The sequence below is a fragment of the Drosophila takahashii genome, chromosome 3R (assembly GCF_030179915.1).
Source record: "Drosophila takahashii strain IR98-3 E-12201 chromosome 3R, DtakHiC1v2, whole genome shotgun sequence".
Classification (NCBI taxonomy): Eukaryota; Metazoa; Arthropoda; class Insecta; order Diptera; family Drosophilidae; genus Drosophila; species Drosophila takahashii.
In genome coordinates this window covers 24592106-24607272 of record NC_091681.1, presented here as the reverse complement: position 1 = coordinate 24607272, position 15167 = coordinate 24592106, and the positions used below count along the sequence as shown (strand labels likewise).

General features: G+C 42.6%; 3 protein-coding genes across 4 annotated transcripts; 1 reads left to right on the top strand and 2 right to left on the bottom strand.

The window, feature by feature from the left end:
• Positions 1–136: 136 nt before the first annotated feature.
• On the top strand, positions 137–1424 carry Nup43 (Nucleoporin 43kD). The gene is made up of 2 exons (XM_017158123.3): positions 137–515; positions 579–1424. Exons 1-2 carry the CDS (start codon positions 230–232, stop codon positions 1373–1375), a joined length of 1083 nt encoding a protein of 360 aa, XP_017013612.2. The 5' UTR covers positions 137–229; the 3' UTR covers positions 1376–1424.
• Positions 1425–2251: 827 nt separating this feature from the next.
• Positions 2252–5948, bottom strand: gl (glass). Its single transcript, XM_017158125.3, has 4 exons — positions 5821–5948; positions 5439–5569; positions 3341–4857; positions 2252–2613 (listed from the first exon to the last, which is right to left on the bottom strand). The coding sequence occupies exons 1-4, from the start codon at positions 5864–5866 to the stop codon at positions 2469–2471; spliced, it is 1839 nt and encodes a 612-aa protein (XP_017013614.2). The 5' UTR covers positions 5867–5948; the 3' UTR covers positions 2252–2468.
• A 6041-nt stretch (positions 5949–11989) lies between these two features.
• On the bottom strand, positions 11990–15068 carry LOC108068505 (retinol dehydrogenase 14). Of its 2 annotated transcripts, none has more exons than XM_070217732.1 (3): positions 14908–15068; positions 13080–13218; positions 11990–12828 (listed from the first exon to the last, which is right to left on the bottom strand). In XM_070217732.1, the coding sequence occupies exons 2-3, from the start codon at positions 13210–13212 to the stop codon at positions 12098–12100; spliced, it is 864 nt and encodes a 287-aa protein (XP_070073833.1). In that variant the 5' UTR covers positions 13213–13218; positions 14908–15068; the 3' UTR covers positions 11990–12097. The 2 variants fall into 2 exon arrangements, with proteins under 2 accessions (XP_070073833.1, XP_017013620.2); XM_017158131.2 differs by lacking the exon at positions 14908–15068 and adding an exon at positions 14107–14262.
• Positions 15069–15167: the final 99 nt, after the last annotated feature.

Sequence of the window (15167 nt, the reverse complement as noted above, 5' to 3'; positions counted from 1 at the left end):
TTTCAAAAATGGGTTCTCCACACGATGGACAGTATCTCCAGTGGGATATCGTGTTCCAAAATAAAAGGCAGACCAGCTTGAAATCTACAAAATGGTATATTTAAAAAGTAATAAATGGTATTTTTTTTACAGCCGGAATAATTTATCGATAACTTCGCGGTACCGCATTGGAGCCAAACTAATTTTGTTTTGTTTATATCGCGGAATCTCTTGAAATACCACTGAAAACATGTCCTTGGCAAACGTTTCCACCCACTACATATCCGAGAAGGTGGCCCGCGTGCGCTGGCTGCCGGAGCAACTGCAGCAGAGCGAGCGGTTCGTCACCGGCAGTTGGGACATGGACAGGAACTTCGTGCGCCTCTGGAGGCTTCAGTCAAACCAATATGCCACCGCCACGGAGTCGGACAATGTGGACCAGACGCCGCGCTGCATGGACAAGGTGGCGATGGAGGACGACGTGACCGCCATGGAGTTTGTGGACAAGGACACGCTGGCCGTGAGCTGTGCCGATGGTAAGTTTCTCCTCCTTCTGGGAAATCCTTCAACATTCAAAATATCTCTATTTCTATAACCAGGTCACCTCAGCGTGTTCAACGTCCAGCGAGCCGTGGAGGAGGATCAGATGCAGCGGACGGCCAGGTCCGAAAGGCTGCACTGCTTCCAACGCAGCCAGGAGCCGGCTCCCTGCACCGACCTCTCCGTCTACGGCACAGATATTGCCACCGCAGGGGAAGATGGCTGTGTTAACATCGTCTCCGTGGGAAATTTGCGCCAGGTGAAGCGCACCATTGAGGCGGACAGCATGGCGCTCTTCTCGCTTTGCTACATCAGCCAGCAGGAATTGGTGACTGCCAACCGAATGGGCGTCATTCGAATGTTGGACGCCCGCGTGGCCACCGAGGCGCAACCGAAAGTCACCTTCATGGTGGCCTCCCAGGATGACAAGTCCTCGAACTTTGTTTCCTCGCTCTCCACGCATCCCATGCAGCAGCACATCTTGCTCTGCGGCAGCGAAGAGGGTTCGATAACCGTGTGGGATCTGCGCAACCTCAACTATCCCGCCTCCTATCTCAGTGCCCACAAGAGTCCCATCAACGAGATCGGCTTCCATCGCAAGGATCCTAGCAAACTGTTTACCGCCGCTGAGGGCGGAGAGGTGTGGATGTGGTCGGAGAACAAGGGGATCGGTTGCGATTCAAACAAGGATGGGCATAGCCCCTGGCTGTCGGGCGATCGAGTTCGCTCCCTGGTCGATGTGGAGGGCGTGCTGAGCAACATCCGCAAGTCCGTCAACTCCTTCGATGTCCACGGAAGTCGCCTGGTCTGCGGCGGCGATGCAGAAGCCGTTTACCTAGTCGATAACATTGCCTGAAGTTTTGTAATTTCCTTTCGTACATTATAGAATTTTTCAATTGTTATTCTAGCAATTCGTTTTCATTTATTTACGGACGAAGAAATGTCCCAAAACAACTTTTTCCCCTGTGCACTTAAAATCATTTAATTATAGCAGTGGTATTATTTAAATTTCATATTTTATTCATTATCTTCTTTGATATATTCAAAAATTGGCTTAAATCAAAGCACCTTTCTTACATCTACTTCTAAGTTAAGCTTAGTATAGCTACATTCGTGTTTAGGTATTTATGTGTATTATGCCTTGGCAATTCCAATTTTAATATTCTCGTTTTGGGTGCTGCTGTGTTGGTTGGTCTTATGATTCGTATCCTCATATCCGACTTAAATTCTAGTTCGTTGGCTAATTTGGAATAGATTTATGCGTGTTTTCAACTACCTTATCATATCATGGATAAACTAACTTGGACTCAATATATATTAAGCTAGGCGAATATAATAAATACAGTATGTATAAGTATGTACAGTGCAGCTCTTAGGCCTACAATCGTTCGCTTCTCTATAGAAATTTTATATTTGAGCATTTTCAACTGCAGTTGGGTGAGGATCTGGGGAATGAGTATTATATATTCTGGTTTAACTATGGCTTGCAATTATAAGGAAATTATTTGACTACAGAAAATCATCTTAATTATGGCATGAATTTCCTTGGAAATCTTAGTAATGGTTTTGATTATATTGCAGCGCATATTATATTAACATTTTATAGTTTAGAAGATTTTAGTATCATTGTAATCTCCAGATGTTGCATTATAATGGATTTTGTTTAATTCTTTGATTGTTCAGGGTAGATACTACCTATAGCTAGGACTTGATCATTGATCGACCTCACTTTCAAGTCCCTAGTAGAATCTTTCGAACTTGGGCGGCTTGTTGAGTGCGCAGAAATAATACCCTGAATAGTTTTGTGTGGCTCCGGGTGGAGTGTAATCGCCGATGCTGTAGTTCCCGTAGTCGTAGTTGCCCATGTGGGCGTGGTGGTGATGGTGGTGCATGTGGTGCGTGTGCGGGGGGTGGTAGTGCTGGAAACCGCCTGCACTGCGTGGCTTTTGTCATGTGAGGAGGCTGTTGCCACCCCCACTGCCGCTTCCGCCGGAGGACTCGCCCCCAACTCCGGTTCCACCATTGCTGCCATTGTTGCCGTTGTTGTTGCCGTGGACGCGCATGTGCCGATTCAGATTTCCCGACTGCGAGAACCTGTACGGGGGAAGAAAAAGCAATTAACTTGGGTCTATGTACCTTCCAGGTAGTGGAATGGCTATTGGAGGCATGAAACTCCCCAAAAATTAAACGGTTTTTTTAGATGCTTTAAAAATCATATCTTATTGCCGAAATCAAAATTTCAATAAATATTATTTCTCTTCTACATGTTTTTCTATACGTTTATAGGTTTAAAAACTTACTTTTAGTTTAACATGCTGACGAGAAAAGTTAAGTTACAATGATATTTTAAAGTAATTTTCTTGAAATTTTTTTAAAACAATATTTACTGCACTTTTCTAGTTTTAATGGTACAAATTTGTATAATGTTATTGCTACCCATGTGTTTTTACTTTTTTCTCTATAAAAATGTATATGTTTTTTAAGTGTAAAAATAACAATTAAAAAAACAAAGTTTTAGTTTAATTAGGTAGTATATTGAAGGTTTTTTTTTAAAGAAATATTTTAAAAGTGATTAGACTGGCTCCTAAAAGTTCCCCTAAAACTACATTCAGATGTGGTTTTCTTCTATAAAAATTTATATGTTTTATAAGTTTAAAAATTGGAATTAGAAAAGCGATGATATAGTTAAAACATCTAGTAGATTAAAGTTTTTTTTTAAGTAATATTTGAAAAATAAAGTAGACTGGCTCTTAAAAAATCCCCCAAAACTACATTCAAAGGTGGGATTCTTTTGGGATGTAATTCAACATCCTAGACTCACCTGAGCAGGCACAGCTTGCACTGGTAGGGCTTCTCGCCGCTGTGGATTCGCAGGTGCTTGGTGAGGGTGCTGCTGTCCGAGAAGGACTTCTTGCAGGAGGAGCAGCGGTACGGCCGCTCGCCGGAGTGGGTGCGCATGTGCGTGGTGACGCTGGAGCTCTGCGAGAACCGCCGGTCGCAGATGGGGCAGCGGAACGGCTTCTGGCCGGTGTGTGTGCGTACGTGGGCCGTCAGGTTGGCGGCCTGCGAGAAGCTCTTGTTGCAGTCGGGGCATCGGTAGGGTCGTTCCCCTGAGTGGGTCCTCAGATGGGTCTTCAGCGTGCTGGGCCTGGCGTATGTCTTGCCGCACAGCCGGCACAGATTGGGCTTCATCTCGCCGCCACTGCTGCCCTCATCTCCGTCCAGATCCTCGTTGCTGTCCTCCTCATCCTCGAACCCCGAGAGACTCAAGCCGAGGGCTGCCGCCTGGTAGCTGCTGGGACTCTTGTGTGGCGGCGTATATCCCTGGGTGCTCACCCCCGTGGGATAGTAGCCACCACCCAAGGCGGAGTTGGCCGGCGGCGAAGGGGACTCCTTCTCCCCGCCCACCGTCAGCGGGGGCAGGGAACCCAAGCCAGTGGGAGCCGGTGCCCGGAAATCCGCCGTGAAGGAGTACGTGGCCGAGGCGGGATAGTGACCGGGACTCAGGAGCGGTGGATAGAGCACATTGACCGCCGCCGCTGCCGCCGCCGCCGAGGAGGAGTTGCTCGGCGGCGTCCAGTTCATCTGGGAACACTGCATCGGCACTCCACTGGCATCGCCTGCTCCATAACCATGGTGCATGGTCATGTTCATGCTGACATTCACACTCATGCTGGGATACATGGCAGCCGCCGGCGGCGGAGGAGGTGGAACTGTGCCGGCACTGGTCTCGTAGTAGCAGGCAGCGGAGTTCCCGGTGGAGCCACCATTACTGCCAATTTGGTTACCATTACCATTACTACCTTGGAGCAGCGAGTTGCCGACGTGCGATGCCTGGGATTGGGATTGCTGCTGGTGCTGCTGCGAGTGCATCTGGCCATGGTTATGCGAATGGTTGTGGCTGTGGGAATTCGGCGAGATGAGCATCTGGTGGGGATGCACCGTGTAGGAGAGCGAGGCCTGGTGCGGATTGCCGGCGGCAAAGTTGTAGGAGGCGCCGCAGGGCGAGAAGGGGAACAGGCTGGGCAGCGGATCAATGTCCAGCGGCGGAAGGCCGGGAAACGTGGAGGCCATCTCGTCTGTGCTCCAGTAGCCGTGATTTCCGGAGGAACCTCCGCCTCCTCCAGCACCGTTGTTGCTGCTCCCGTTGCCGCTGCTCGCCGGCGGTGTGGTGCTGATCTGGATGTGGCCGCCACCGATGCCCACGCCCACGCCCACTCCAATCGTGGGATCAAAGCAGCCGCCGCAGTCAAAGTCGCTGCTGGTGAGCGAGGAGATGGGCAGGGCGGTGCTGCCCTGGCAGGATAAACAGCCGACGCAGGAAGCGGCGCACTCTTGCTGCATGAGCGGAAACGGAAATGGAAGTGGAAATGGAGGCCAAGGCGAACCGGTTAGGAAAGTATTCAACACATCGTTAAAACCTCAATCATTTAATAATAATTTAGAAATTAAATTGAATTGAAAAAATTTAAAATGAAAGCTAAGATATTGCAAATATATATTACATGTAAAAAAAAATACAGATTTTATGGATTTTATTTATTGAAAAAAAAAAACGTTAAACCAACGAAAATGATAAAAATACAGAGAGAAATTTAGAATTAAAAATAATTAGAAATTTAGTAATTAGTCTTCGGTTTTCAAGGTAACGATATAAAAAAAACCTTTAATTCAAATAATGAAAATATGTAACCCTCTGCTAGCGGAAATCGGCAACTTTTTTTTACTTCTTAAAAAAAAGACTTCACTATTTAAAATACTATAAATATCAAGTTAATATATCAGAAATTTGAGTTAATTTTAAAGGGAAAAATACAGATTTAAGAACAGCTTTTCTCTGCTAAAAGGCAAGCACAACCGAACGCGAGGAGATTTCCGGAGAGATTGAAGCCAAATCGAAAAGGGGATCCAGGACTCACCTGCGGGCTGTCCAGCGCCAGGCCGAACAGGGGATTGTTGGGCACATAGCCCGTCTCTGGTTCCACAGGACCGCCGTTTGAGACATCGCACGATATGTACATAGCTCCACCCTCTTGATCTTCCAGGGAATCTGCGCAGCCAAAAAAACACGGTTAAAATCCACTGGAAGTCTGACGGAGATGCTCGAGGGCAGCTCGCGTATCTCATGGATACGTTTTGGTTCCGTGACAACCACTGTGCCGTTAGCTCCGCCCATCGGGCGACACAAACACACAAACCGAACGAGAGACCGCCATTTGCTTTGCTCTCTCGTCTCGCGTTTTCGTATCTGTGTCTCTGCATATCTGTGCAAAAGTGTTTCTGTGTGCCCACTTTACTCACCCAGAATTATGTTCAGGAGTTTGGAACCCTTATATAACAATCCCATGACATGACTCCAGTTCTGGAACGTTTGGGCTCAGCTTTGGTGGCTTTGTTTCTGCTTTTTCTACGCTTCATCTTGATGCGTTAATTTCCAACTGCAAGGCGAGGAGGGAACATTATTGGTAAATACTTTTCCGTTTCGATTAAGTTTACTTTGGGTAATCGAGGAGATTATATTCATATTTATCATTAAGGCACACTTCGAAAATAAAATAATGTTCACAAATTAACATACTCATTAATGGTCTCTAAGTTTTTGTTATTTTATTTAACCATAGTGCTTAAAATAAAGAAGCTTGGTGTGTTTTTCAAAATATCAAAAACATTTAAAGTCATTTTTATACCTAAAAACCAAATAACCTGGAGCTAAAGAAGATGTGTCCTAAATTACCTACAATGTACTCGAAATGAGACAAGCTCAAATTAGCTAATTTTTAGGCAATTTTTCAAAAAAATATTCGGATGTACGAATAAACTTATTTTATTGTTAATTTAATTTAAATATTTTACTCTTATCAAAACTAAAAACAAAATAACCGAAATTGAAATCAATCGGTGCTAAGACGAAAATGAACTTAATCTTCCGATCTTAGTCTTATTTAAAAGATACCACTGAAACCGATAACTTATTTCCTTTTTGAACAAACCTTATATATTATAACTAAGAAAAAATTGTAAAATATATTAAAATTAGCTTTAAATCAAATTTAAAATAATTTAATTTAACGTATGCAAAGTTTTTCCTATTGATTTGAATTGTACAAATGTAAAAATTACTCGTTTGTTATGTTAAAACATTAAAACATTTTTGTAATATGTATCAAAATTGTGTTTTTTTTGACAATGCTTCTGAAATCTGTGAAAAGTTGTTTATTATTTTAAAATTTTGTTTAGGATATTGCAATTTATTTAACTGATCCTTTTGAAAAAAGACGATTGTCTTTAATAAGCTGTATATTATGAACAATTTCTTATTTTCCAGCATGTTTATTGAATATATTATAGTATCCTGGTTTTTTAACGTTATTTAGGACTATGGTTCACCATTTCATTTTTAAACATTTTCGCACCTTCTAAATATTTTCACAAATTGCATGATCTGAAGAACACCAATAGATTTGGAAACTTTAACTCGTTTATCAAATTTCTTTTATTTGAACTTTTTTGAAGAATTAATATTTTTGGTTCTCGACGCGGCGTTAATATCACACGATCGTTGTTCTGCGATTAGAATCTTATGTAGTTAGATGTGGAGCCGTTGTGCTATGTTTTGAGTTTTCGATTTGAGTGCGGGGCAAGAAGCGACTTTTGGCGAGGAGCATAAGACGGCGACTAATTGTCAGTTTCAGTTCGAGGCACCTCGGCCCAATATCGACTCGATATGTCAGTCGAGGCAGAGCGGCAGCAAAGCGACAACCACAGAGGAAGAAGCAGGGCGCAAAAAAAAAATACTCACTTAATTATAAACAAGCGACAAAAGGGCGCAAAAGACAACGGCAGCAGCAATGTGGCAACAACAATCTCGCTCGCACTCACACTCGCAGTCAGATATAATGACACAAGTACCCGGCACTACACACTCGAGACCCTTGCCCAAAGCACCCCCTCTCGGCACCATAAAATCCCATCCAAACCGAACCATCCTATATCCCATGCCCTACCCACTCCACATCCATCCAACCATCCATCCATCCACCACCACAACAACGTTGCCGTCATCGTTGTCGGCCAACCAATGCGCTCCGTCTACCGGCTTTTGCGGCTACTACCCCTCTGCCGGTTCCACATCCACATCCACATCCAAGTCCACGTCCACATACCCTCCTCCACCGCCACCGCCGATACCGCCCAGTCCGAGTTTCAGGCCCATTCATACGTGGCCAGCAACATCGGCAGCAGTTTTCAGTAGTTTTTATTTGTCACCCAATACCTTTACAGCTTGACACCAGATACCAACGAGACGGGGAGAAAAAAGGGTAACTGCACCTTCAAAAATTATGCATAATTTGTACTTCACAATAACCTAAAAACTGAGTAATCTCTTAGTTAATATTTTATTTATAAATATTTTGTTACATTTACGATTATAAAAGAACCCTCCTAACAGTTAATCACAAGATAGAAAACATATTATGATAAAAAAACAGGAAGGATAATCTCTTGTAGGCTTATACCTATATGCCTATAGCTTTATGTTTTTCCAAAAATCGTATATAAATATAATCTTGTAATGAAAGGTAAAGGGTAAAGAAATTTTTGGAGTAAAGTTTAGTGAATAAATGTATTATATTTTTTTTCCAAAAAATAGTCAATGGTTTTGTATATTCACTACACTAACTAACATTCTTGATTCACATAAACATTTCTAGAATACAAAATATAACTTTTTCTTAAACTATTATAATGTAATATGTAATCTAAATTCTAAATTAAATTCTTAAAAAATTAAAGGATTTAACAAAAGTAAGTCCGATTTATAGATAAATAAATTATTTTAATTTTATTGTTTTCACAAAAATATCTATAACATTTTCTGTCAGTGCAAGGGTTACCCGAGGGCGGCATAGGGGGTAGTTGGTATGGACTTGCCAACCATTGATCGTCTTCGTCGGCATTCTGCTTCCTTCGCTCCATTGTTTTGTGGTTAAGTGAGGCAGTCCATCGGCCAAGTCGGCAACTCCCTGCTTCTGCTTCTGTAACTTGTATCTTTAAACCTAGCCGTGTGTATCTGCTTCTGTTGCTTGTATCTTTGTATCTCCTAGCTGCCAATTCTCAGTTGTAGCTGGGCCAATGACGACTGTCTATCGATCGATGCTCTTGTCGCCGGGCCGACAATTGTGAATACTTTGAATGTTATTTGATAGTTCGATTTGTGGTTGCAGCAGAAAAAGCAGCAGGGAATAAATCATAAAGAAAATTGTGAAACATTTGCCATTCCATTTGTCTAATCCAGATATTTGTAGCTTAAAAGACGTATTTCGATGTAAAATTAAATTAAGAGCGATCCCTATCGAATGGCAAAAGGTTCACACGCCCGAAAATGAATTCGCCAATTGGCAAAATCAGTTGAGTGCAAGGGCTTGCAATGATCGCACACATATCGAGCTATATATTCCCCATATCAGCTTACCTTATCGATGGGAATTTCAGGTCAAACCCAGCCAGCGTCGTGTGTGTTAAAATCAGATCCACAGTCTGATCAGATCCGAACCAGTTTCATTTCATTTTTTCATGTTTCGGTGTCGGTTTCATGTCAACAACTTGGCTAAGGACATGAGCCTGTCTCTGCTGCCGATTGTCAGAACGGATTAGGATCCGCTCCTTGAGGTAGCTAAGTCAATCCGGGGGTATTGGAGTATCAATAACAATTAGAGCGATCTCTCAGGTGTGTTCAGGTGTCAGCTGATCAAACTCCTTCCCCCCCGAGTGACCGCAAAAGCTAATGAATCTGTGAATTTGCTACAAATTAAGCCGCAGGATAAATAGTTTCGAGCACCCTCGCCGAAGGACCTGTTATCACACCAGTCCATCAACCACAATATCGCCACACGTGGATTTGTTTGCCCAGCGGCTCATCGGTAGCTTCTGTTTGTTTTGCGTATTTAACTTGACAAACAACGGCAGGACATGATCCTGATGACGGCCCATCCCACCCCCTGATTCCTGATTCCCATGTTGCCACCAGCAACGCAAATTTCACTCAATTTCATTCTACGAGTATATTTCTGTTCTTTTCGGTTCGGTTCGTTTCATTTCATTTCTTTTGCCTTCTGTATTTTGCCGCTCTGTATTCCGTTGTGTATTGGCGAGGCTTCAAAAATCAATGAAATACTTTTCGGGCGGCACTGATGGGGCTTCTCCTGGTTTTGGCTGCGCTTTGCTTTTTATGCTGCCACTCAAGTCATTCAACATGTTAATGCCATTCGGTCATATTAGCTGCCATGCCGGCTAAAATGAGCTAAACCAACTTGGGTCAAAGGAGGGAAGAATCTAGCAATTGATAGAAAATTCTTTGAAGATTTTTTAAGCATTGAAAAATATTTAATAACGAAATTCCAATTCTCATTTAGGTAAATCCACATTATAAACTTTGACTTATCAAAATGTTTTAACCCTCCAAGAAGCTAGTCTAAATACTTTAAAATTTAACAAGCTTTTGAAGAACATATATTCCAAATTTTAAAATTAGTAATTGAAAATTCAGATGGGTTGCAAGTTAAATATATTTTAAAATTTACCCGAATGTAAATTGGATCGTTAGCCTAAATGCTGGAAAAGAAAATTTTGTAGCTGATTTTATATGTCCTCATTTTTTACCAAAAAAAAAAATATTTTGTCAAGAACAATTGTCTAATTATGGAATGTCATACCGCGTTGAACTCTTATTAAATTTCCAATCGATTGGAATTAGATAGTTAGGTAACATGATCAATTTATTTTCTTGATGAATATAATTTAATTCTTTCTAGTTTTACTTTTATTTTAAGAATGTCTATAAACTGGTAAATAAAATTCCCCTCTGAATATATCGACAACTGCTGTCGAATATATGGTTTCTATGATATGCAATGACTTTTAGTGGGAATTGTAAAGTTCTGGAAACGGAGTTTTCGAGACATCTGTGACTACAATTGGGCCTACAGCCCACGCCCCCTCTGCAATGAAAACGAATGAATAGTATCGATGACCGCGTGACAGGCGCAGCCGTTGCCAGTTGACATTCGCCGGACAGGATGGATGAGAAGGACGCACTGGAGTCCTGACAGCTGGACGAGCCGGGATCGGGACTGTCGCATAACCATAACCCACTTCTTATTAAAAACCTAAGCCAGCTTATTAAATGCCTGCGACTTATTACAAACCCTCGAGGAGTCGAAGGACTCCCCCAAGAAAAGGGGGCAGCTACTTGAATTACAGCTGAACTTGGCCACAACAATGTCCTTTCGTCCTTTCGACTGTGAGTACACTTGAGTGGAGCGCGCCAAATTGAATTTGTAAGGCGATACTTTCGTTTCGGAATAACAAAAGGAGGGAGTACAAACAGAAGGGTTCGCCACTGGTATCTCCTTATCAATGGACTTACTATCCTGGAGGACTGCAACAAACCAATGCAGCAATAAAAACTCACTCAATTGTTTGTTTTTTATTAGGGAATCACTTCCGCAAACAAATGCTGTGAGAAGATCCAATAAGTTTCTCACAGTAGCATTTTTAAGGGCGTTGAAGGGGCGTTTTGTCCCTCAATCATCTCAATTATCTGCGGTGCCGCACGCTCCGCTATCTTTAATGCCATTTTGGCGAACCGCAAATGATTATCCTGAAATCCTTTGGATAAATATTAAATTTCAATTACGCCATTTAACATATTATTAGCCACCGATCGGCACTATCATCATTGAGCAGGTCACGTGCCCACCGAAAGAGCTGATAATAATCTGCCCAAAAGCGAACAACCGCAACCCTCTTTTCGTGATGACAACCAGCAGAGGATGCGACTGCAATTTTATCAGATTATAATTATGCATGTCGGCGGAAGAATCCCCTGAGAGTCCGAGTACTTTCTTCCCTCCCCTCTCTTCCCGTTCTCCTCAACAGGTGAGAGAGTATGGCGAAATTTTGTGTGAGAATTTTTTGGCTTTCCCCGCTTTCGGCTGCCTTCCCCATGTGTATCGGGTTTCTTTACCCGATTGGCGCTGTGATTTCTCGTTCTCGACAATTCTCATGAACCGTAATTGAAACGTTGCAGCCAGGATGAATATCTGATGAATGTAATATTATAATATACCAAATTCTATATATTAAAACCAGGGATCGTAACTGTTATGAGTTTTATTTAAAAAATCACTTTTTAATCATTATGTCATGAGTTTTATATAAAACTCTGAGTTTTATTTTCCGCTTGAAAAATAACAGTTATTCCTTGAGTTTTATATGCAAATCAACACATAAAATTTGTCCTCAGAGTTTTATTATTTCGATCAAAAATAAAACCCAAAGTCGTTTAGTGGTGGCTGCGTAGGTGATAAAAATCTTATTAAAAATTGGGTATGGTATATGAGCTGTTGTCTTCTTTTTAACATTTTTACCAAGTAAGATCGACCATGGTAAGTATGATTAATCTAAAACCTTTTAATTTTACAAAGTTGTATTTATTGAGATGAAAAACTTAAGCTACAGTCAACTCCCCCTTAAAAACAAGAAAAGCAAATCAGTTAATGGGCCCATATATAACCGTCTAGATCTTGGGTTCCTGGGGCGTGAGCTTGACGATCTTCAGGGACTCCTCCCAGATCTTCAGGCCCTTCTCCTCGTCGAGGGCAGCTGCATTGAGGGTGGCCTCCTTGCAGTCCATATAGTATTTGCCCGAGACATTGGCCACCTCATCGGATGTGGCCAAGTAGATGGTGGTCTGGGCACCGGCCTTGGTGGTCTTGAAGAATCCCTTGGTGATGGCCATCATCGGCAGGTTGAGCGGGAAGGGGATGTTGCGCCAGATGCCTGAATCGATCATGCCGGGATGCAGGAAGTTCACGGTCACCCTGGTGCCCTCCAGCCGCTTGGCCAGCTCCCGGGCGAAGTAGATGTTGGCGAACTTGGACACGTAGTACAAGTAGGCAGCCGGGAAGGTGCCGATGGGGTTCAGCTTGGCCAGGTTGACCGACGACAGGCGGTACAGCTCCGAGGCCACGATGACAATGCGCGCCGGAGCGCTCTTCTTCAGCACATCGATGAGCAAGTGCGTCAGCAGGAAGGGACCATAGTGGTTGGTGGCCATGGTCAGCTCCACGCCGTCCTCGCTCGTCTGTCCGCGGAAGGCCAGGGCCATGCCGGCATTGTGGATCAGCACATCGATCTTGGGCTCGGTCTTCACAATGTCAGCGGCGAACTCGCGGACGGACTTCTGGGAGCCCAGGTCCAGTTTCTTAACCAGGATCTTGCTGTTGTTCGTCTCCTTGACGATCTCGTCTGTAAATTAGGAAATCAACTATTAGCTTGGCAATTTACCTTGATTAATGTAATATTATTGAAATGTAATATTAATAATATGGCCAGGTCTTCAAATATTTTAAAAATAAATGAATACATGAATTAATTAAAAAGCCTAAAACATTTAATTATTAATAAATATTAGAAAAGACAGGAATTTGGATGTAGCAAACCTCATTCCATTTAAATTTATTAGGAAGACATAGTTTTTTATATTTTAAACCACTTACCCTTAACGGCATTGGCAGTCTCCAGGTTCCTGCAGGCCATAATAATGCGGGCTCCTCGTCCTGCCAGATCCTTGGCCGTCTCCTTGCCAATTCCGCTGTTGGCGCCAGTGATGATAACCGTCTTGCCCTCCATCTTTGTCTGTAATCAATGTCAGAGGTTAATCAGCTGATTGGATTTAAAAGCTGGGATCAAAAATGACAAGGTCTTGGGCGGTTCGGAAATGTGTTTACAATAGTAATTAGTGGGCACTTGGTCACAGTAGTCACTGTAATCGGAGTTCGTCTGGAACGGAAGGTATCTTAGTTTCCATACCCATTAACGGGTCTTTTAATTGCCGTCCGAGAATTGAGAGCTTTCTGTGAATCACAGGTAAGCGATCGCATTGCCCAGATCGTAACCGAGATACTAAAGCTTAGATGTTTTGTGGGATCTAGACAATGTACGGTCAGGTGGTAACCGTATATCACAGATGTGACGTACCGCATCTCTCGGAAGGTATCTAATTAAATCTGTAATTAAGTCGACGCGTCATAACTGACCAATGTAATAACAAGATCGAGCAGCGTTTTACGAGCAGTGAATTCATAGTAATTAGATTTTCATATTTGGAATGTTGACAGGCTACGGAACTTTTTAATTTATTGGGGGGTTTTCCAGATACTATAAAGTTTTCCTAAGCTTGAGATATATTAATTAGGATTACATATTATATTAATCTCAATATTTATCTTTTGTGCAAGGAAATGATGTTTAGTTAATGATCCTAACCTAAAGTCTTAACCCATCTATGGTATGAATGAGATCCACTGTCTCCAAGAGTAAGCAAGAAATTATAGTACAATTTATATTTGTATGACGACTCTATCTATACGATCTGAGAAGAATTCCAGGCGGAAGTGGGTAAAGCAGGCTTAAGAAGGGAAAAATTATTCGAGTCGTGTAGCGATTTTTGCGTTGGGTACTGCATTTTTGGTTATCGTGGTTACTGGGGTTGGATTTTGGCAATTGGGGAGGTTCATTCGTTACCTCGGTGAAACATCGTCCCGCCGTGATTCGCAGATAGAACCGAATGCTCATCAGAGTGGCCACTATGGCGGCGAAAAAAGTCATGAGGAAGATGTCGCGAACATAGTGCTCGGTTGGCAGCCAACCGAAGATGAAACCCATCCTACAAATATTGCGAGGTGTGTATACTACATATTGAATGAATATTCGTGTCAAACATGCAAATCAGATTATATAATGTCCGAGACAACGAAGGCCAGACGATTGTCTTAGGGCCAAACGAAACGAGTTTGGTTTTGGGTTTTGGGGTTTCAGTTTTTCGGTTTATCGGTCAGTCGGCGGAGGTTTTCATAACTCAAATCGTTTATCAGCGACTGTCAAGAAATCGATTTTGGGGACTGTTGTGAAAACTTACACTTTCACTTTCACACATGTGCGTAATTATGGCTTATTATGATGAAACGCCGAAAGAAAAAAAACATACAACAAAGTTCATTGGCAGCCGAAAAGAAAGAAGGTTGAAAAAGAAAGAAAGTCTGAAGTTTCATGTAGTTTTAAGTTTTGAGTTTCTGGTTTTTTCATTTCTTTTCAGCTTTTCTTTTGTTTTGCTGTCCACGTCACGAAGATTTCCGACTCCGAAGACTGGCTCTGGTTACGCTTGCATGCACCTCTTAAGAATTCCCCCCGTTCTTTCCCGAAGAACCGCGCCCTAAAATGCAGTCTTAAAAAGATCTATATAGGAAAGTCTAGAACTGACCCGTTTTCGACTTCTGTTCGCTGTTTTTAGCCAAAGCCGAAGACTAGTTTTTAATGCAAACTCACCTGTTTTTTTGGCTCTTGGCTGATCTGTAAGTTATTGCAACTGCTGGCGGCCTGCACTTTGGACTATCTGCGGAACGAATCGGAATCGGAAGATCCAAAAGCTTGAGCCACAACCTTCGCCTTGAACGACTGTGCGGAGACTGAAATCCGAATTCCGATTATAAAGCCGAGGCTGCGGAGAATGCGCGATCGTCTCCACTGGTTTGGTATTGCCATAGTCGCGGTGATTTTGTTATTTCAGTTATAGCCATGGTAACAGG